The sequence below is a fragment of the Peromyscus californicus genome, unplaced genomic scaffold (assembly GCF_007827085.1).
Source record: "Peromyscus californicus insignis strain IS unplaced genomic scaffold, ASM782708v3 Scaffold_6__1_contigs__length_162567912, whole genome shotgun sequence".
In the NCBI taxonomy this organism is placed as follows: domain Eukaryota; kingdom Metazoa; phylum Chordata; class Mammalia; order Rodentia; family Cricetidae; genus Peromyscus; species Peromyscus californicus.
The window spans coordinates 43,063,806-43,086,207 of NW_026294584.1; the positions used below are offsets into that span (position 1 = coordinate 43,063,806).

Consider the following 22,402-nt stretch of genomic DNA (forward strand, 5'->3'; position numbering starts at 1 on the left):
GACAGTTTCTGATGGTCTGTCTTACGTTTCCATCAAGAGAAAAAGCAGCCCTTTGACTGACAACCCAAATGGTTTTGTATGACTGGACGGGAGCTTCCACTTTGGTCTGCAGGCTCTTGGTTGGTATCCATCAGGGAAGACTGACAATGACCGCCTCTGTCCTCATATTAAAGAGAATTTCACAGTAGCTTTAGAAATCTGTCACTGAACAGTACTCTTGGCTCTTACCCATTCAGCCCTGGTGTCTAGCATGCGGAGAGCCCAGGGAGCCTGGGAAGGGTAGTGGTGTGCCTTCACTCATCTTGCATATCCCCCTGTCCTGTCCCTGTACCCACAGTGAAGCTGCCGCCCATGCTGTCGCCACGCTGGCTGAAGCCACCTTACAAGGCGGGGGACAGATCGTCCTGTCTGGGGAAACCGCAGCAGCCGTCGGAGCACTTACTGGAGTCCAAGATGCTAATGGTAAGAGAGCATGAATATTTTATTGCGTTTATTCCCTGTTTCCACTTAAACCTTCCTGATACAGCTGGCAACAAACCCTTTAGGAAGAGGCTGAGCTTGGTTTGAGTTTTTCTTGATAGGTTGGCAATTGATGCCTAGGAAAATCTAGGGGCCTCTGATTCCTCTCATTAATAGGATCCTTAAGGAAAATGCCTCTATAATGGCTACCTAATTGGACTAGTTTTTAAAAAATTAGCTGTTTTGCTAAATGAGACTTGCTGAGACAGACTTTAGAATTGCTGTGGGGTGTTTCCTTTCTTTACTGTCCTGCCGGGTAGGGTAGATCTTTGATCTTTACTGCAGCAGGGGCTAGCATTGGGGGGGGGGGGGGGGGCTGAGTGCGCTGACTCCATCCGGAAAGGCACCACCATGTCATCTGTCCCAGGTTATACAGCAGGCTGTGATGAAGGCACTTTTCTGGTTGGTCCTGTGGGTCCTGCTTCTTGTTATGTATGTGGCCTTACCAAGGACATCTGGATTTAGTCAGTAACATGCCACCACCCAGCCCTTCTTCCCCAGCTCTTTGACCTCCTGTATATTGGTGACTATCCCGAATAAACAAAAGGGATAAGGTTCACAGAATAATGGTGGCAAAAACTTACAGCTCTAGCACAGCTCTTGGATCTACTTCAGCAAGCTCTGGGAGTCAGTGGCCAAGACCTGGGCTCCCCAGGGAAGTGCCTCAGAAGTCTGAGTCAAAGAGGAGGACCAGCCTTATCTGTGAGACTGTGTGTGATTGTTTCTTTAATTAAGCAGGACAAATCAGTATCTATGGTATGGAGAAATTGTCATTTAAAAGTCCTGGCAAGAACTTCTAGGTAGATAACACCTTTTTATTTAGGCAGAAAGTTCCTTAGTGGCATCAAATGCCTGGAAGAGAAATTTCAGCTGGGCATAGTGGCACTCTCCTTTAATCCCAGCACTGGGGAGGCAGAGGCGAGCAGATCTCTTGTGAGTTCGAGGACAGCCAGAGCTAAGGAGTGAGACTCTGTCTCAGGAGGGGGGGGCGGGGTTCTGGCACTGTTTGTTTGTTTTCATGGTCAGCCCATGATACCCTGCTGGTGGGGGAAGTCTGGGGAAGACAGTCCTCCTTTGAGAGGGCATTCTGTTCTCCTGGGGGAGAGGAGTGTAGGAAGTACAGAGCTGGTAGCACTCCTGAGAGTCATTTTCCCAAATGGCATACTGCTGCAGCCCCAGGCTGTTTTCTCTGAGGCTGGGGGCCTCCTTCCACTAACCTGAATGGAGGTGGGTTGGTTTTAGCCAGATTGGCAGGACAAAGGACATCTCACACCTGTGTATTCAGGACGCAGTGGATCATGTGGGGCGGGGAGATTAAGGGAAAGCTCCCTTTGTGGCTAGGACCCTGCTTGTTTGTTGACCTTCTCTTCCTCACGTGAGTCCTCATCTGCTCAGAGGGGAGAGTAGGCTATCTAGCCACACAGCATTGTCCTGAAGTACAAGAGCTGTCACTCGGTGAGGCTGCTGAAGTGCTTACTTCAGTGTGGGTCTCAGAGGAGATCTTGTTCCCCATTCTAATAGACTTGATGTGTCTGGGAGAGAGCTGACTGCTTTGGGGTCCCAGCTCCTCCCACCTCTCCTTTCAGGACAGACTTATAAAGAAGTCTAAGCATGCTCTGGGTATCCAGCCAAATACACTGGATGGGCCATATGATACATTGAATCACGTTCTCTACTACCCGGTGCTGGAAGTTACCTCTTTTCTAGTAGTTGGTATGTTGTTGCTGTACTCTTGAGAAGAGAACATTTGTGGTCTACACCCTAAGAGCTACGCACAGTGACACATACCTGTAGTCCTACTTCTCAGAAGTCTGAGAATGGAGGGTCACTTGTTCCCATGAGTTAGAGACCATTCTGGGCAATATGGTAAGAACAGTCTCAAAAATAAAGTTTTAAAAATTAAAAAAAAAAAAATGGCTGGGCAGTGGTGGCACACACCTTTAATCCCAGCACTTGGGAGGCAGAAGTAGGCAGATCTCTGTGAGTTTGAGGACAGCCAGGGCTACACAGAGAAATCCTGTCTCAAAAATCAGCTTAAATAAATAAGTAAGTAAATAAATAAATGAATGAATGAATGAATGAATGAATAAGTAAGAAAGCTTTTAGTCTCCCAAGAGGGCTGTGCTTGCCAACCTCGGGACTTCTGACTCGGGACTTGTCACTTTCTCACTGTAGGCTCTCTTTGTCAACTAGACCAGTGCCTTGTACTCGTCTCAGTGATTTCAGGCAAAAGCATTTTTCTCTGCTCTTGGGAATCCAAACAACGAATATTATAATATGGGAGATGATCCAGATTGTTCTGACATTTCCTCTGTGTTCACTTTCACCTAGAGTGCTATACGGTTTACTCTGGATTAGAATTGGGTGTCCCCTTATCTAGCTAATGGTAGCTGGCCAGACCAGCAAGGGCTGTCTGCATTCTTTCTGAGTGTGTCCTTGTGGTCCTTGTCACTTGTGTATTGTTAAACTGAAAGCATCTGCCAGTAAGCCAACAAGATGTCTTTTTTAAATCAGGAAGAGTTTATTATTATCAGGAAGGTTAATGATGGCAGAATAAAGTCCTGCTTGTAAGAGTAGAACTGACTTGAAAACGGACACTACTTGGGGAGGACATCACAGACTCCAGAAAAGTCTAAAGAACAATCCAAATAAAAGCTGGTTCTTCTTAGAGCTATTTGGATATGGCATAAAGCCTGAAGAGCAGTTTGTGGGGCAGAACTAGCAGGAATGGAGGGTGATGGCCACAGAATTTGATGGAGTAAAGTAACCACTAGGTGGTAGTTTAAAGTACTGAGGATATATACTGGTGTCCTCTAAGACCGGGTTGAAGATCATGACCTATGCACAGCAGAGATAAAGTTCTGGGTCATCAAGACAGACCTGATAAATGCACTCTGTACCCATATACCCTGCAGCCATATCCTTTTTTTTTGGGCATCAACTCCATTCCAACATGACAGGAAGTTGGAGCCCTAGCGTTGGTTGATTCTGTTATGTTCTAAGAGGCTATGCGTATTAGCCTGTTCATTTCCCTTCACTCTCCACCCTCTTCTCTGCTAGGCCCCGGATCCCCTGTGCTCCCAGGACTCATGGCCTCCAGGACCAGCGGACCCAGGCACTCCTGGGCGGGAGGTGTTTATAGACCTTTCCTCCTCCTTCCTATTCTACAGCAGAAATAAGGGAAGAATGCTGTTGGCTCCTAGCCACCTCAGCAACCCCTGCTTTTATGTCAGAAATATTACCACAGATTCATATGGCTATCTTTCCTTCCTAAAAACAAGATGAGGCCAAGCAAAAGAGATGACTGGAGTTGCTAGGTACCCTTGCTTCTTCCTAGAGCTGATGAACGTCTCAACGTTTTCTAAATTAGCTGACCTCACTCTTCCTAGTGATGCAGAAGGAAAAAGAAAGGGCGAAGATGGAGTTTGTTGTGTCCTTTGGTTTGGTTTGTTTGTTTGTTTTGGGGAGTGTTTTGGTATTTTTGGTTTTGCCTTGATTATAAAATTATTGATAATTCCACCCAATAGAATGTTGATGTTTGAAGTTTGTTTTTTAAATCTGGCCTTTTCTTTCTGTTTCTCAAAAAAAATGTTTTCAAGCTAAATAGGATTGTATTGTCAGTATTATTTTGTAACTCATTTTAAAGTATCTTAACCATTTTCATGTCATTAAATCATCTTTCAGAAGGTCACTTTATTATGCTTGATAATATTTCATCATAGTGTCCATAATTAGTGAGCCTCCTATTATTGATAATTTAGCTTATTAATAGTCTTTTTTACAATAAAACAGTAGTTTATCTTTTTACAAAATTCTACACACCGTTAGTTAGTTAGTTAGTTAGTTAGTTAGTTAGCTAGTCAGCTACTCAGCTAGTCAGCTAGCTAGCTAGTTAGTTAGTTGTTGTCACATCACCCATGCTTGCTTATTCTCCCACCCTGGGGTAGTTTTTCCCTACTTTAGGACAGGTAATGAGTTTTGTCTTATTTAAATAGCTTTTTTCTATTAGTAATAGATGTTGCCTTTTTCATGATTTTTGTATTTGAGATGGGCTCATTATGTAGTCCAGGCTGGTCTCAGACTCAGAGGTGGTTCTCTCACATCATCACCTGAACTGCTGGGATTACAGGCACAAGTAAAGCCCTACATGTTTTATCTACACTGGTGCCTTTGTATGTTTCATGTCCTTTAAACGTGTGGGTGTTTTGTCTGTGTCCTAATAACGTTCTCTGTCATATGTGTGCGTACGTATGTTGTCAGAATTCTAGAGAGTAAGCTTCACGTTAGCTTTGAAGTTCACCTAGAGAAATTCGTCTTTATCTCTGCTTGATCCCTGCAGACCTCTTTGCATCATCACTCCCTGTGTTGTCCTGGCTCAGACCTGGGGTCTCAGTCCTCCCTCATGCCCTGAGGGGGGGAAATGGGCTGGAGGACTGTTGAAACATCAAGGCTGCCAGCCTTTGGCAAGGCCTTGACAGTTCATGTACAGAAGGCAGCTGCCCTTGCTCACCTTTGACCCAAGAGCCTGCGTTCCATAGCTGGCCCTGGCAGCGACTCCGGCCGTCAGCTCTCCCTGAAGGCTCTTCCACAGTCCTGCTGTACTACAAACCTGTGTCCGTTTGCTGCCCATCCTGCTGTCTCCTCCTCACTTAGCACGGCCTCGCATTTTCTCATTCTTGGTTTTCACCGACCTCTTTACTCTTGTTTGTTTTGTTTTAAGGTAGGGTCTCTCTACAGAGCCCTGGATGTCCTGGAACTCACTATGTAGACCAGGCTGGCCTCAAACTCACAGAGATTAAGGCATGTACCACCATGCCCTGTGTCCTCCTTACTTCTAAAATCCCCACTTTAGCTTGATCTCAACTGTATTAAAATGCCTCTCTAAGGTTTGATCTTTAGGGCTTGAGAATATGGGTTCAGTGGTAGAGATTGCTTGACGTGTACAGGACTGAAAGGGAAGGAGAGGAAAGAAAAACTGGTCATTTTTTCTTAACAAGCATGAGGTTCTGAGAAAGGAGCAGGACTCTGGGGTGACATCCTCACAGGAGAAAATGGAAAGTGCATTCCAATTCAAGTGATACAAGAAGGCTCTACGGCCTGCCTGTAGGCAGGTGAGTCCAACTGAAGGCAAAGGAGCGAGTGCATGTCTTAACTTCCTGTTAAAACCTCCTTGGTGTAGCCGGGCGGTGGTGGCGCACGCCTTTAATCCCAGCACTCGGGAGGCAGAGCCAGGCGGATCTCTGTGAGTTCGAGGCCAGCCTGGGCTACCAAGTGAGTTCCAGGAAAAGGCGCAAAGCTACACAGAGAAACCCTGTCTCGAAAAACCAAAAAAAAAACCTCCTTGGTGTGTATTATAAGAACATTAGCGCACCTTTGATGTGAGGTCTGAAAACTGTTTCTTTCTGGGATCCATAGCTCTAATCAGATGGTAATTAGATCTCTTTCTCTTAGGTACATGCACACACAGATTGAAATTAAGAACCTCTGCTACAGAAGGTGGTAGTGGGGGGCAGGGGCCGCTAGGAATACAGTTCGGCAGTAGAGCATATGCTTTGCTTGTGCCAAGCTGTGGTTCCTCAGTGAGTGGGAGGAGTGGTAACGAGGCTTGTTTAACTGGGAGTATCTGGTGTGCTCCAGGGTGGTGGATGGACCTGTGAGCTAAGTGCAGACACTGCATCACTAAGATGATGGGAGGCCACAGCTTAACCTCCCTAAGCCGTGGCTGCACAGTTGAGATAATGGTTGGTCTTCGTTCATATGTCGGTCAACACTGAACCAACGACGCCCATTTAGGGCTTAGCATAGTGCAGGGTACATAATACATTGTAAGTGGGACGGTATCTCCACGTCTTACATAGTAGGTCAAGCTGTACAGAGTTCACAGTACTCGTTAGTGTAGGTCATGCCTTTCCATCTTTAAGACAGCTGGAGATGCTCAGTCCTCTCTGTGTCCTTGATGGAGGGCAGTACAATACAAGGCAAGGGGCCATTACTTTGGGTTCTGTTACTGTTGTAGTAAGGCTGCTATTCTCCAGTACAGAGTTTACAACAATTAGGATACGCTTTGCCCTCCTCAAGCGGCACTGCCCCTCTGCAGACCTCAGTGACTGCATTGATGTCACCATCCTTCGTGAAGGGTGATTTTTCTTTTTTTTGGTCACTATCACCATCCTCCACTATTATTACCATGTCCTGGTTCTCTAGCTCTTGAAGAAATAAAACACAAGTCCTTATTCTGATAAACCATAAAACTCTCATTCTGCCTCCTGGGCTGCCCATTACTGTGGTGACATGCTCACAAAAGCCAGCGGCGATGGAAGTGTGTGTTAGGAAACGCGTCGGGCACTGTGTGTCAGGAGGTTGCTGATATGCTGTCCCTGGGCACTAACTACGTTTTGACTTGGTGTTGAGAGTTAATAAAGAAATTTCAATGGAATACATTTGGGGCTGGCGAGATGACTGAGGGAGCAAAAGCACTTCCTGTGCCGTCCTGGTGACCTGAGTCCCATCCCCTGACCCCGTGGAAGAAATAGTGGGCACCCTAAGTTGTCCTCTGGCATTAATAAAAAATTCAGTTTAGCCTGACACGGTGGCACACACCTTTAATCTTTAATCCCAACATAACAAATTCCAAGACAGTTAGGACTGAACAGAGAGACCCTATCTCAAAGAAAAAATGTAATTATATTTTATACGATACCCTTTGTACCTTAGCCAAACATGACAAACGCAACGCCACCAGGGCTTGAAGCAGTCCCTGGGCAACTATTTCTTGCGTGTGTTTTAGGTCCTAGTATTTGCAAGCTACAGCCATCCCTTCGAGGCCCCCACTGTAGTTACTGTGGGCTTCTAGAAGGTAAATGGCCTCTTCTCCACTGACTCTTTGTGGTGTCTAGAAAAAAATGAAGGGTTAGGATGGATGGTCAGTCAGACCAAGCGGAGACACTGCCTGTTCTGTTCTGCAAGAAAAAGCCGGTGTAGATTGATTCCTAATGCAGCCACTTCCACTGTGGAATCCAGGCCACCCACACATATGACAGAGATCTCGTTATGAGAGAGAAGCACTCTCATAAAGAGCAGACCTGAACAGACCTGAGGATGAGCCCTCAGCTAGCTGCTGCTCTGGGAACCCAGTCATGTGGTGCAGCAGCAGGGCACAGTGATGCCACTGTGTCCTCCACAGCCTGCCAGGAAAGCAGCTTTCCTGACACACAGGTTTCCCCACTTTGAGTCAGCTAACTCTTCTGTGAGATGAGGAGGAGGCGTGCTGGCAGGCCTCACACTGTGGACGGAACCACTGTGTTCCACTTGATCTTTGGCTGCCGCCAAGCACTGAACATAACTGTTTAGAAGCTTCATGTTTCTTTTCTCACTGTTCCTGCCACCACTGTGGTCTTCTTGCAGGTGACCAAGTACTACTGTCGCTAGCAAGGGGCTGGGGCATGCTCACCAGTCCTGTGCAGAGGCGGCCAAATCTCAGATTTGCTGTGGTCAGGAGCTGCTAAGTGGAGACAGAACTCCAGCCTGTCTTTCCACTGCCTAGTGTGCCTTAACCCCTTCTCTTCCTCTTGGCACCCTCCCGAGCCTGGGAAATAAGGAAGATAGGAAATGAATGAGATCGTGGTCTTCGTGCCGCCTCCTATTAAACTGCCATTGTCAGGAACCCAGTCTTAGAAGTAAGAGTCCAGTAGACCTTAGCAGAGGCAGACAAGTACATGCTAGGAGAATGAACCGACACCTAAAACTGCTCCGACCCAGTCAGGAGCAGCAGCGTGTGCCTGCAGTCCCAGCTACTGCGGAGTCGGAGGGGAGGGCCACATGAGCCCAGGAATTTGGGGCCAGCTTGAGCAGCATAGCAAGTGTCTGTTCTGATTTTTTTGAGACAGGGTTTCTCTGTGTAGCCCTGGCTGTCCTGGAACTCACTCTGTAGACCAGGCTGGCCTCAAACTCACAGAGATCTGCTGACTCTGCCTCCTGAATGCTGGGATTAAAGGAATGCGCCACCACCCCTCGGTGATAGCACAGTTTTTAAAGTTACTTGCCAGGTGATGTGTAGCTTTGCGCCTTTCCTGGAACTCACTGTGGAGACCAGGCTGGCCTCGAACTCACAGAGATCCGCCTCTGCTTCCCAAGTGCTGGGATTAAAGGCGTGCACCACCACTGCCTGGCGAAACCTTGTCTTGGGGTGGGGGGGAGTGAAAACTATGCTATCCAATGTGGTTGCAATTTTTATGTGTGGCCATTTACGTCAAAGTAAATGATAACTAAAAATTAAGACATTTACTCAGTTACAGTAATGATCATATTTGAAGTGGTAAACAGTCACTTGTGGCCTGAGATACTGAATTTTTATCATAATTTATTCATAATTAAACTCAATAAGAACATGTACCTGGTGGCCACTAGAGTAGACTGTACCTCTGTTATAAATGACCATCACTGGAGAAGCTTTTGTAGCTAGAGTTTTCCTGCCTGGCCCACAGTCAGGACAAATCTCTATCATCCACCAGTTCCACAGCCGCTCAGACCCAACCAAGTAAACACAGAGACTTATATTGCTTGCAAACTGTATGGCTGTGGCAGGCTTCTTGCTAACTGTTCTTACAGCTTAAATTAATCCATTTCTACAAGTCTGTACCTTGCCATGTGGCTCGTGGCTTATCGGCATCTTCACATGCTGTTTGTCATCGTGGCGGCTGGCAGTGTCTCTGACTCAGCCTTCCACTTCCCAGCTTTATTCTCCTCCTTGTCCCGCCTATACTTCCTGCCTGGACACTGGCCAATCAGTGATTTGTTTATTGACCAATCAGCAACACACTTGACATACAGACCATCCCACAGCAAGCTTTCTCTTGGATAACGTGTTGCCAGCCATGGCAAAAATACCATGATCTCCTAGTAGGTTTTGTCCCTTCCACACAGGGGAGGACCATACAAACCTCGTGAGCTTTGTTTCCTGGTGACCTTCCCAGCTCCTCGACATTATGGCTTTGCTGTTTGTTTGTTTGTTTAAGGGAAAAAGGCACTCATGTGACTTCAGAAATCCACAGACTGTTAGCAGCAGAGTCCTGAGTAGGAAGCCTGAGTCAGGAGGCGGTGGGGACACCTGGTCCCACTTCCCAGTCTGTTTTCATGGCACAGCCACTTGCATACTTCTGCTTAGAGTCCACAGTAGTCGAGTTCTTCCTCATAGTTATAGGTCCTTGGAGCCCTCAGGAATTTGTAGTGGTACCCAAAAACAAACGTGGGAAGCCAGGGGGGTCCTGAGTCTGAAAGTAGCATTGCTACGGGATCCAATTCCAGATTGCACCTAAAACACGGAGAAGAAAGGGGCTGGGTGGTAGTGAGTCTTCACTCCAGAAGCCGCTCCTTCCTCTCTTCTGAATTACTCTGAAGTCCAAAGTACCTTCCAGAATAGCTCTCGATTGAAGGTGGTGTTCCTAACTCCCCGCTTTCTCCCATCCAGGGAGGTGTGATAGTGGTACTAATCAAGGGGCAGCAGAAATGTTTTTGTCACTCTTTTTTTAGTGCCTGGACCGTCCTCATCCCATGCACATAACAGCTGTCCACAGTCACCACTGTGAACAGTAACTACCATTATCATTAGAAGAAACACTTGGAAGGGGAAGAAGGGAGGCAAGAGTCGACTTCAGGAAGCCTCTGATGGATCTGTAGTGTGCCCCTCCAGCATGCTGAGTTTGTGTCTTCAGGGGCACTGGGCCTTCCTGGCACTGGAGTCTAGCCCCGGCAAAGGTGGTGTGCTGTGGACCCCTTCAGAAGAAGTAGCAGTGCCTTTTGCAAGGTGTCCGCCCCTCCCTGTGGGTTAGCACATCTTTTAGCAGGGCATGTTACCCTACCTGTAGTTCCAGCACTGGGGAGACTGAGGCAGGGGGCTCATATACTAAGTTCTGACCTGCCTGGGATGCACATCAAGACCCTGCTCGAGAGAGTTAGGGAATAGGGCACTGGAGGAAGGACAGAGGGAGAGAGGGAAAAAACAAGAAACTGACTCTCATCTTGGTCTTAAAGATGGTGGACTACAAGTGTGTGTTGAGGGCCTTCACGGTGAAACGTTAGACCTTTATGCCTTCGTCTCTTAAGTGTTCATCTGATCTGTCCTGTGGCCTTCAAATGTAGTGCTTAGCTGTTATCTGGGTTCAAAGCTAGATGCCTTCCATTTGGTTCCTCGGCACCACAAAAGGAATGAGCACATACCAGCAAGCCAACTTGACATGCTCAAGTCTTGGTGCCTTTCATCAAAGTCAACACTCTACAAGAAGACTTTTTTTTTTCTTTTTTAATACCAAAGCAAGATACATAATTGAACAAATTTAACCTGAGTCGTTTCTGTTCAATTCATGATTAGAAAGTAGTTATTTGATTTTTCTCCACATTCTTGCAGGTTTAGTAAGGTATGTTCAAGGGGCATTAGCTACATACAGGGACCCCCATTATAGGACAAGCTTTTGGAGAATAAAGTTTTCAAAGGTCTTGAGTAAAAGACCTTCCTCTTCTAGTTGATGCCTCTGTGAGGACTTTGAAGGAATGTCAGCACGCTGTTTTTGACTCTAATAACTTGCACATTACAGCCTGGATGCTCTGGGGCCTTCTGACTCTCAGGTTACCTGTATAAAGACAGGATTCTCGTCCCTGCATCCAGCATGCCATTTGTTCATAAAGAGCAAGTGTGCAGAGCCCAACAGTGGCGGCAGCAGCCTGGCAGGAGAAGTAATCTGAACTGGATAAGCATGCCTCCTTTTTGTGGGATGCTCTCTCTCTCCATCTCCTGCCAGGAGGAGGCTGTCAAATGAAGAGGAGGTTGTGCTTGGAGTCGGTCGGTCGGTCGGTCCTGTGAATGTCTGAGTGGCACCTGCTTCATTCAGTAGGTCTGCTTTCCTGGGCCTCCCACTGCACAGCTGCTCCTGACAAAGCCCCTTTTCTCCTCCTGTTGGTCAGACTGAGGGCAGAGGCCCGGCAAGGAGACATGCTGGTCTGCTTTGTCAGCACAACTGCCTGTGACATTGTAATTACACCGAATCTTCATTATCAGAGGGATTTCCCGAGCCTAAGTAGGGTTTTCAAAGTGAAATTGATTTTTTTTTTTTTTTAATCTTTGCTGTTGTAAAGCCAGCAATTGGCTCTGGGCATCACTGAAGGGGTCTAAGCATGGGAACTGAGACATTGGTCCTGAGCAAGGCAGCAAAGGCAGTGCTCTCAGATCGGCTCAGCAGAGAGCCAGCCGGCCGGGCGCTCTTCTGACTCTGCCGCCCGATCGTCTCCGTGGTGCTCAGTCCTAACTAGGTTCCCTTACACTGTGCTGCTCGTAATGACGGTGTAGTTTCTCCTGGAGAGGCCTAAGAGGCTAGAGAGTGTTCATGTAAATTGTAAGATAGGGAAGAAGAGGGAAGAAAGAATTGTGATATAAAGCAAGGAAATGTCCAGGAAATTATTTCTGGCTAATACAAAGCATCCGTTTTCAGATTGAGTTTCCGTCTAAACAAACAAGAGTGTGTGTGTGTCTGTGTGACTGATATACATCTATGGTGTAGAATTAGCATACTAGAAACTCTAGAAAGGTTTTTAACATTGCAGCTATCTCAGTTAACTAAAATGAAATAAAATTTAAAATGTAGTTCCTTAGTCACCATTCATAGCCACTGTGTTAGCCTGCACACAGACTGAAGGTGGCCTGTCCTGGGGAAGTCTCTGAGACGTTAGTCTGAACTTGAACTGTTTTGGCTGCTTTAGGACTCCTTGGAGTATCTAGGGTAGTCTTCACGATAGAAGAGAAGGACTGACTGAACATCTAGCATACCTCCCTCTAGCCATGCTGCCTAGACTGTATTCTCAAGTTGTAAAAAAAATTGGGTCTCCAAGAATCTCACCACTACCCTCACACAAGGAAGGGGGAAGCAATACTGAATTACATTAAGTGAGGAAGGGATTTGATTTTAGGAAGACCTGCCTTCTGTTGTTTGAGACAGGGTCTCACTGGCTGGTTTGGAACTCACTCTGTAGACCAGGCTGCCTGGAACTCACAGAGATCCATCTGCCTCTGCCTCCCAGCACTGAGACTCAAGGTGTATGTCACCACACCCAGCAGGGATGGATGTCTGTTTTCAGCTCATCCTCTCCCTGGCCTTCTCTTTCTCCTCAGCTTTCATAGCCCAGCTATGAGGACTAGAGAGCTCTTTTCTCAGTAAGTAGCCTCTAACAAGAGGCCATGTGAAACTCAGGGGCCAAAAATGTGTGTGGCTTGTTCATTGTATAGACAGCAAAAAAAGTCAAAAGGTAGGTTCTCGGCACCTTCCCTTCCCTTCCCAGGACCCGTAAGACCAGGGTGGAAGTGGCTTTTAATCATTTCCTCCTCCTTCGCTCTGCTCCAGCAGCCACTACATGGTTGCTCTGACTCCTAGGAGAAAGTTCATGTGAAATAAACACCGTTACCTCAAACTTAGACAGATTCTTTTTTTTTTAAAACATAACTCTAATAAATGTAATGTTACTTAAGCACAAATCAGCCCTATAGTTAGAAGTAGCCTGTGGATTTTATAACCGTAATCAACTCTTTGTTGTCACATACAGATTATGTCTCATGTAGATTACTAGTGACACATCTTAAATCCTTGGGCAGTTTTGAGCTAAGCAGCCCAGTGTAAGCCTGACCATCCCCACCACTCTCTGCCAGCTGCTGTGTGCTTAGGAGATACAAATTAGTTTCCACATTAGCTTAAGGAAGACATAATTAGGAAGGTAGATCTGCTACAAGAAAACCACCTCATAAATGCTACTTTAGGAAGGAGGTGAACGGGAGTAAACGACTCTCCCTTTGGCTCAACTAAGAGCTGGCTGGGAGATACGTTTTTGTAAACACATACTCCATTCCAAGTCAGTGACTGGTGTGTTCAGATGAGCTGGGTTTGTTAGCTGCTGCACACAACACCGTGCACTGGGGTGTAGGGGAAGCTGCAGGGCTGTGGCAGGTTCTGGTGGCCCATCGTGCCCAATGCCTTGTAACCATTCTGTGTTCTTGTCAGGCCCTTTTATGGCAGACTATGAAGGTTATAGGTGGATCCTGGCAAGAAGGCTACAGGTGGGAGAAGGAAGCAGCTGAGGTGTGGTAGCGGCAGCACGGCCTTCGCAGGTTCTGCTTCTTCCGGATGGCCTTATTCCCTTCAGTATAGCCTCCGTCACCCAGTCCTCTGATAGCTTTAGGAACTGCCGATAATCGCGATCTTTGGTGGTGTTGCTCTTTGTTGATTGGCTGGTGTTCTTTTTATAAAGACTTGTCTTCGGGGACAAGTTGGCTATACAAGTACAGTTCAGATAAGAGAGAAAATGACTGTTGGTCAAGATGAAGTTTATTAGTCTTCGTGAATACATGGACTTCAAGATGGCGCCAGTTCTCCCAGTGAAGAAGAAGAAATCTTTAGATGTCAAAGTAGGGGAGCTGCTGCGCTAGACATTGATGTGGAATTTCACTCCTAAAGACATCGCTGGAGCATTTCAAAGAGGTCACTACAACACATACATCAGTCAGAAAAAAGGAAGTGCTGCTGAGGTGGCTTGATGCGGGCAGCTTACATGCTTTTCAGCTCCTGCCTGTCTTACGAAGAACTCAAACCTGAATGGCAACCCATGTAGCCACTGAAGAGGGGACAGTGCCCAGGGTGCACTCTGGACCATGATCGCCTTACCCCGACTCCTGTGTGGGGAACTCCGTCTTTGCTGACTCCTTTCCTACCAATAAAAACTGACTGGGTTTTTTTTTAAAAAAGATGATGCTTTACTGAGGTAGATGTCTTTCTGTGTGACTGTCAAGCTCTGGAACTGTCCAGTTACCATCCCTTCATCCCTCACTCTGGGTAACCCCCGTGTGACCCTACCACTTCTCATTTCTGCATTAAAACTCAGCTGGGTGACTTTCTTCTGAGGACCGTATGCAGGCCACCAGCGTGTGCTTTGTAGCCCTGCTCTTCTTCCCTGCCTTCCCTGCAGTTTGAGCACATATTCTGAGCCGTGTGCATGCCCTGCACAGTCTAATTGAAGGAAGGCTCATCCCTGCTTCCATCTTCAGAATGGAAGCCTTTATGGTCAGATCAGCAAGGCTAGGGTTGAGTTCAGCTCACACTGGGGGTTCAGTCTACAGGACAATCAACCACGGGGGTTCTGATACCGAAGCACAAAGCCTCAGTTCATAGTATTCCTGAGCATCTCCCTGGTGTTCAAGAGGAAATTATGAGTTTATATTTCTAAGATATCTCTTGAGATTCATTTGCTAAAGATTAAAAATAAATTCAATTTTAATATTTGATTTATGGGGAAGGGGGCAAGTGGAGTTTCTTGGTAGTCTTCCAAAGGCAAAGGACAGAATGACACTGTCCCAGCTGACCCACACTACAGTGAGCATGATTCCTAGGAGCATTTTTGAGATTGTCTGGCCAGAAGGGAGGAAGCTTTGAGTGCTGGGAAGGCCCCAGCACTGAGGGCTGCTCTTGGCTGCAGGAGACTGTTTGGTGCTTGCCAGGTCTAACACGTTAGATCCATAAATCCCCAACGCCTCATACTTGGCCAGCGCACAAAGGGAAGGCTGAGGGCCCCCTGCTCCCCAGGCTTGCTAGCATTAGGGCCGCCTGGGCCTCTCTTCAGTTTCAGACTGGCCTTCTTGTCATGACCTTGTCCTCTTCCTGTTGTTGGTCTCTGTGTAGACCTCTGCCTCTGTCTCCCTTCCACTGCTGGACTGGCTTCCCTGCCAGGTGACCAGGCTTGTTTGGATTTGTCAGCCTCTGGGGTATTCTTCCAAGAAAGATTTCCTCCTCTTGCTGGTCCTTAAATTGTGACAAGTTTTGGTTTTGGTTTTGGTTTTTCAAGACAGTTTTTGTGTAACAGCCCTAGCTGTCCTGGAACTCACTCTGTAGACCAGGCTAGCCTCAAACTCACAGAGAACCACTTGCTTCTGCCTCCTGAGTGCTGGGATTAAAGGCGTGCGCCACCTCCGCCCGGCAAGAATTAGACAAGTTTTGTAACATGGGAGTGGTTGGTTGAATCCCTTGTTCTCCCCTCCTTTTTCAGATATATTTAATTGTGTATGTGCGAGTGTTTTGCCTACATATATGTATATGCTTGTGCCAGCAAGAGTCAGAAGATCCCCTGGAAGTGGATTGAGGATCCTTATGAGCCACCATGTGGGTGCTGAGAACTAAGCCATCTCTCCAGCCCTTTCTGACAGGTTCATTCTTACCCTTTCTGGTCATAGACTTGATTCTCCATATAGGCCAATGTTCTTCTGCTACATGGATTAGCCTTCCTGTTAACAAACTACAGAAGAGCCGGGTGGTGGTGGTGGTAATGGTGGCGGCACACACCTTTAATCCCAGCACTCTGTGAGTTCGAGGCCAGCCTGGTCTACAGAGGGAGTTCCAGGACAGCCAAAGCTGTTACACAGAGAAACCCCATCTTGAAAAAACAAAAAATAAAACTACAGAAGACATTACATTATTTCCTTTTAGTTTTAAGAATCATTTCTCAGTCAAGTGTGGTGGCTCATGCCTGTAATTTTAGCACTCAGGAGGCTGAAGCAGGAGGATAGCTGAGTGTAAGGCCAGCCTATGCCATCCAGTGATTTCCAGGCCAGCCAAGTCTACAGTATGAAACCTGTCTCTAGGAAAAAAAAAATCTTTCCATCAACTGCTATTTATTTTGTGTAGCTTCCCCCCCCTCCTACCCCCCACCCTCCCGCATGACTGTCAGTATTCTCCCAACTGAAGATACTTCCACGGCCAACTCACAAGGCCTTTGGCCTGAAAGATTGAATTACAGCAAACAACAATTCCCAGAGGTTTCCCTGCTTGGAGGGCAAATGAAAGGCCCATTCTTCCAAAAGCCGTCTGTCTTGCCCTATCTTGTCGTGGGGTGGAGGAGGGTAAGCTGTCGTGCTGGGTAGCAGCCAGTCCTGGTACCCTGGGTTCTGTCTGGTTCATGTCTATCCTGTTTACTGCTGAGGAGTTTAGACGTGTTGAGAATATCATCGTACTGTACCTGATCCCTTGTATGTATTATATAACACACTTATTTCAGTCCTAACGATTGAACCATAGCCTCGCAATAAGTAAGCATTCTACCACGAGCTGCACCCGCAGCTCCAGCCCTGGTCCTGTTTTTAACTGTGTTACTGCAGGTCGGTAGTTGGCCCAGGAGTGCACACTCACCTGTGCACTGGGCTGGCAGCTGCGCTGTCCCCTCCTAGAGTTCCTGTGCGCCTGAGACCTCTGCTGGGATGCAGATGGGAAGCTGCCTGCCGGTTCTCCTTATGATTCCATGGCTTTTATCTCAGATCTGTGTCTTTGGAGGCCTTCAGCAAATGATCGCCTGCCGTAGGAGCAAGTCCCTGTTACAAGATGTGTGCTGTTCCCAGGGACCAATAAACTAGCAGCCCAAACTAGACTTTTCATTCAAAATCATCTCAAAAAGGAGTGGATGCCGGGCGGTGGTGGCGCATGCCTTTAATCCCAGCACTCGGGAGGCAGAGGCAGGCGGATCTCTATGAGTTCGAGGCCAGCCTGGACTACCAAGTCAGTTCCAGGAAAGGCGCAAAGCTACACAGAGAAACCCTGTCTCGAAAAACCAAAAAAAAAAAAAAAAAAAGGAGTGGACAAGTACTGTAGACCTACTGTGTACCAGACACTGTTCCAAGGGTTTCCTATGTCAGCATGTCTGGTTCAGCATCCACATGAGATTAGTGATTACCATTTTATATGTGAGGAAGCTAAGGCCCACAGATGTTGGATGACAGAATTGAAACAGGTCTTCGTGGCTGAGAACGCTTAATGGAATTAAGATAGCCTATAGAGTAAAATAGCTCTTCCATGCAAAGCCCGGGACTTCCACAAAGCATTTGACTACACTGCCTTAAGGATGCTGTGGAGAACGCCGGTTTCGCTGTAGAGCAGAGCAAAGCAAAGGCCTTGAAGGCTCTTCAGTCTGCAGAGGGCAAGGCTAGAAGGATGTGGTCCAATTGCTAAAAAGTCACGAAGACCATGGTGAGTTGTGTCACAGTGTGTCCCATTACTGAACAGCCTCTGTGCTCAGGTTGCTCAGTATTCAGTGACAGTCCTGTCAACAACTGAAGTCCGCAGACATCTAAAGAGAAACACAGAAACTGCTCGGAAGCAGGGCGGGGCCGTGCGAAGTTGAGGGAATGGTGGAGTCCATAACCCCACAGGAGGCAGGGGAGAGAGTGGCCTGTGTGTCTGCTCTAACCCCTGGATTGTCAAAAGAGCCTGACTTCCATCTGCAGGAGTAGCCTAGGCAGGGAGAGAGGCTTGAACAAGCATGCGTGGTATTGAGGGTGTGTCGGCAGGACAAACGTGGTTGTGTGATGGAGGGATAATGCAGGGAATTTGGGGGAAAGTTGGTGTATACTTGCTCAAGATTGAGCTAACCAGGCATGGTGACTATGTAATCTCAGCACTTGGAAAGCTGAGGCAGCAGGATCGAGAGTTTGAGACCAGCCTGGGTTACTTAAAGTGCTGAGGAGACTCAGAAGTATCTGGAAATGAGCATGACAGTGCTTTGCCAAAGATCATTAAGGCTGGGTTTGCAGCACGTCAACTAGAATACTTTCTCACTGCAGGCCCAGATGAAGTTCATGCATGGACCATCAGGAAAGCCATGAAGGCTCCTCAGGCTGCAGGAAAAATTCACACAGAGTTTGGAAAGGGATTCATTATGGCGGAAGTAATGAAAGACGAAGATCTTAAAGAGGAAGGTTCTGGAAATGCAGCCATGGCTGCTGGGAAGTACAGACAACAAGGCAGAACTTACGTTGTTGAAGATGGAGATATTATCTTATTCAAATTTAATTCGCCTCAGCACCTGAAGAAGAAATAAAGTTTAGCTCTTAACTTTAGCATATGTATGGCTATGGTTTTGCTTTTGACTTGGGGTAGTTGGTTGTTTTGTTTTGTTTTTAGCTAAAGTTTCTGAAAACTGAAGGTACAAAGTTGGAATGGGACTCTTATATAAATTGTTACTTACATTAAAATAGCAGAAGCTGAGTTCTGGTTTACTTTTGAAAGGAGAGTTGGGATTGGAGAGTTGACTCAGCAGTCGGGCATGCCCACTGTCCTAACGAAGAACCCAGGTGTGTCAGTGCGTCCAGCTCCAAGGGACCTAATGCCCTCTTCTGGCTTCAAGGGTACCTACACACGTCATTCATTTACACAGATGCATACATACACATAAATAAAATTAATCAAAGTAGTTTAATTTAAAAAAGGGAAGGACGAGGAGCTGACAGGAGTTGGTGGTGTATTGGATATAAAGTCAAGGGTGGTGAGGGGGACTTCAGAGACTTGAACCTGAGCAACAGGAAGAATGTAATTGCCGTGTGTTGAGGGAAGGGGGCCTGGGCCTTGCTTCACCGTTTATGCTCAGCAATGATAGCCAACAGTTGTATTTTAATCAAGACAGGACAGGCTCCTAGGGCTGACAGCTCCTCTAGGGAGTTGGAAGTGAGTGGTTGATCCAAAGATCCTAGAGGTGAGGCCTGACTTTCTGAGTTCCCTATGACCTCCATTCTCATTCTCCATGGTCAGTGCTGCCATGATTTCCCATGAAGCCTGGAGAGGCAGTGGTGAGCCCTGAAGGATGGCCCTCTGCCTTCCTGGCCCTGTGGCAGGGTGCTAGTTGTCCAGGGTATTTTGGTGCATGGAAAGGCTCCCAGATCCAAAGCCCACACATCTAGCTTAATAAACTAGTCATTGGGGGCAGGGGGACAACATGACAGCCTGTCTGTTCGCCTGTTGTTTGTCTCGTTGTGTTTTTTGAGACAGGGTCTTAAGGCTGTTGACAAGGCCAGCCTGGAGGCTGTGTGCTAGGACTGTAGTCATGCATTACCTTCCCTGGTTTGGGGGTGTAGGGGTTGGTTTTGACTGTGAGACACGGTCTCCCTCACCATGTAACTTGAGTTGGCCTCAAACTAAAGATCCTCCCGCCTCTGCCTCCCAAGTGCTGATTTTATGGGTATCTACCACCACAGGCAGGATCTACTGGGTATTGTTATTACATTGACTTGTTTGCTCTGTGTGTGTGTGTGTGTGTGTGTGTGCGCGCGCGCGCGCGCAGTGGAGATCAGAAGACAACTTACTGAAGTCAGTTCTCCTTCCATCGTGTGAGTGCTGGGGATTGAACCCGGGGTGTTAGCTTTGGTGGTAAGCACCTTTACCTGCTGAACCATCTGGCTTGCCCTTGCATTTTGTTTTTTGGAAAACTTTTTATGTGTGTATGTCGGGGGCTGTTTCTCATTTTGTAGCTCTAACTGATGTAGAACTGGCTATGCAGACCAGACTGGCCTCAAATACAGAAATCCACCTGCCTCTGTCTCCCAAGTGCTGGGATTGGATAGCGATTTACCACTGGGCATCATCTCTGTAATCAGGACACCTGGAGGCTGAGTAAGGCAGGAAGAATACCATGAGTCTGAGGCCAGCCCAAGCTACCCAGTGAGACTGTCTCAAAACAAATGAGAATAAACTTTGAATTTAAAGAACCGGTTTTTGATTTAGATTTGCTAAACTCTAGCATTTGTGTGGCTTTGACATTTTGGAATACTGAAGTCTTGAGAACATTGTGAGTCCGTGCCTTCCTGATAGGTCCAGGGTTCTGCTGGAGTGCTCACTTATGAAAAGATGCCATCCTGCATCCCTCTCCAGGGTCCTAGCACAAATCCAAGGGCATACAGCCACACACACCAAGGAGTTTGGTTACTAAGACTGTATTGGGTCTCCCTGAAAAAGAAAAGGAACTTCAGGCCCTTAAAGTAGAACATGAAGGGCTTCCTGTTGCTTAATCAATTGAAATGACCCAGAATCCAAGCTTGGATTAGCATGTGCCTCTAGATTAGGGCTAATCGGGGGCAGGCTGAGCAGATGCAGGGACACTCCCAGCGTGATTACTGTACCTCAGCATTTAATCATCTCTCTTCCAAGGGCAGCCGCCCGCCCGACTTAGTGTGTACTGGGTTTCAAAGCTTTCGGCCCCTCCCCCATGCCATGGACATAAAGGCAGCTAGGTCAGAGACACTGAGGAGATTTAATCTAATCCCATGTCCAAATGCCTGTGTGGGTGTTTGTGTTAGAGAGAGAGATCTTAAAATCCCCACATGAAGATGGCGATACATTTATTTAAGGTGGACATGGACTGAGAATGCATGTAGAAAAGATTAGAGTTGAGTTTGCAAGGCCTTTGAGGTTATGCAATGACCAAGATGTGTAGTACCTATCACAACTACTCACCTTGAGACAGCTTTGTTATGGAAGTCGTTTCATAACTCAATTGTAGGGGCTAAATTGGCTTCTTCCCTGAGTTATGTGAAATATACAAAATGCAGTCTATAAAAAAATTTTTTATTTGGATAGGTTTTGGGTGTGGTGTTTTTACTTTGTTTTGGTTTTAGGAGAAATGTCTCACTGTTTATTCCAGGCTGGCCTTGGACTTGGCGCAGCCTTCCTGACTCCTGAGATTACCCTTGAGCCACTACTCTAGCTGTGACTTTACACTTGCGTTTTCATTTCTGAGTGTAGAAAATGTGTTGAGCACCTGCTCACTGTTAGGGCCTCAGTGATAGACTCGGTCCCTTCTTAAGGAATTTGCAATCGAATTGAAGACAAGATATGCAAACAGTGATGATCTGTAAGATTGTTCCTCTGTAGAAGGCTGAGCACAGAGCCGTGGGGCTACCAGGGAAGAGGATCCAAACCATTGGAGGGCAGAGGCTGGAAGAAGCAGAGAACAAGTCCATTCTGCAGAAGTCATGGTGTGCGCAAGCATGGAGGTGCTTGTGTGGAGAAGACTAAGTCCATCGCAGCCTTTGCAGGCCAAAGCATAGTGGGTGTGTGCGTGCCTGTCTTCCTAGCACTTGACAGGAGGCTCCAAGGTTCAAGGCCAGCCTATGCTCCATCTTGAAACCCTGCCTCAAAACAAGAAGATAGTCTAGAGCAAATCATGACTGCCTTGACCACCATGCCAAACCATCTAGACTGTGCTGTGACTTTGGGGACATTACTAATGTCATGGTACCTAAGTGTGCAACTAGAAGGCTAAGCAGCATAGTATATCTAAAAATAACTTCTGTGGCAAGGAAGGGTGAAGGAAAGAACTGATTCAGCATTTAAAAGCCATTTGGAATGGCTTAGAAGAAACCGGGGCACCCCTGTCGTGAAGCCACACCCCCTGTTGCTTCCTCTGCTGACTTTTCCCCATCACAGAGACAAGAACTCTCACTGACCCTGCCTTTGTTTTGTTAACACACCCATGTAAGTGGAGTTTCACAAATGACTGTCATCAAAACAAAACTCTCAAGCCCTGCTTCGTGTTGTACCATCAAATGCTTATCCTGAAATTGACAAAACTGAACCTTGGAAAATGCTCACACACGGTTAATACTATGAAATCAGATTTTGGTGGGTTTTTTGTTTGCTTGTTTGTTTATTGTTGGTTTGTTTGTTTTTGAGACAGGGTTTCTCAGTGTAGCTTTGGTGCCTGTCCTGGATCTCACTCTGGACCAGGCTGGCCTTGAACTCACAGAGATCCGCCAGGCTCTGCCTCTCGAGCGCTGGGATTAAAGGCATGTGCCACCACCGCCCAGCATCAAAATCAGATTTTCTTTTGTTTGCACTGATTTCCTTTGGTTCGGATCTTTCCCCCACTACCACCTGGGCAAGCGTATATATGTGGGTGCATGCATGCCACCAAGTATATGTGATGGTCAAAAGACAACTTCTGGGAATGAGTGCTCTCCACCATGTGGGCCCTGGGAATTGAACTCAGGTCATCAGACTTGGCGACAGGATTCCCACCCACTGGGCCTTCTAACTGTACCTGG

General features: G+C 47.0%; 1 protein-coding gene across 9 annotated transcripts in view; it reads left to right on the forward strand.

The window, feature by feature from the left end:
- Positions 1 to 22,402, forward strand: part of Nrf1 (nuclear respiratory factor 1) — a 116,791-nt gene that overhangs the window by 89,656 nt on the left and 4,733 nt on the right. For 7 of the 9 annotated variants that reach the window (XM_052722275.1, XM_052722281.1, XM_052722277.1 and 4 more), the window contains 2 exons: positions 338 to 462; positions 18,152 to 21,975. In XM_052722275.1, coding sequence (XP_052578235.1) covers positions 338 to 462; positions 18,152 to 18,408 — 382 coding nt within the window. In that variant the 3' untranslated portion in view covers positions 18,409 to 21,975. Of the gene's footprint in view, positions 1 to 337; positions 463 to 18,151; positions 21,976 to 22,402 lie in introns of those variants that run through there. The other 2 variants (XM_052722282.1, XM_052722284.1) reach the window with 1 other exon arrangement.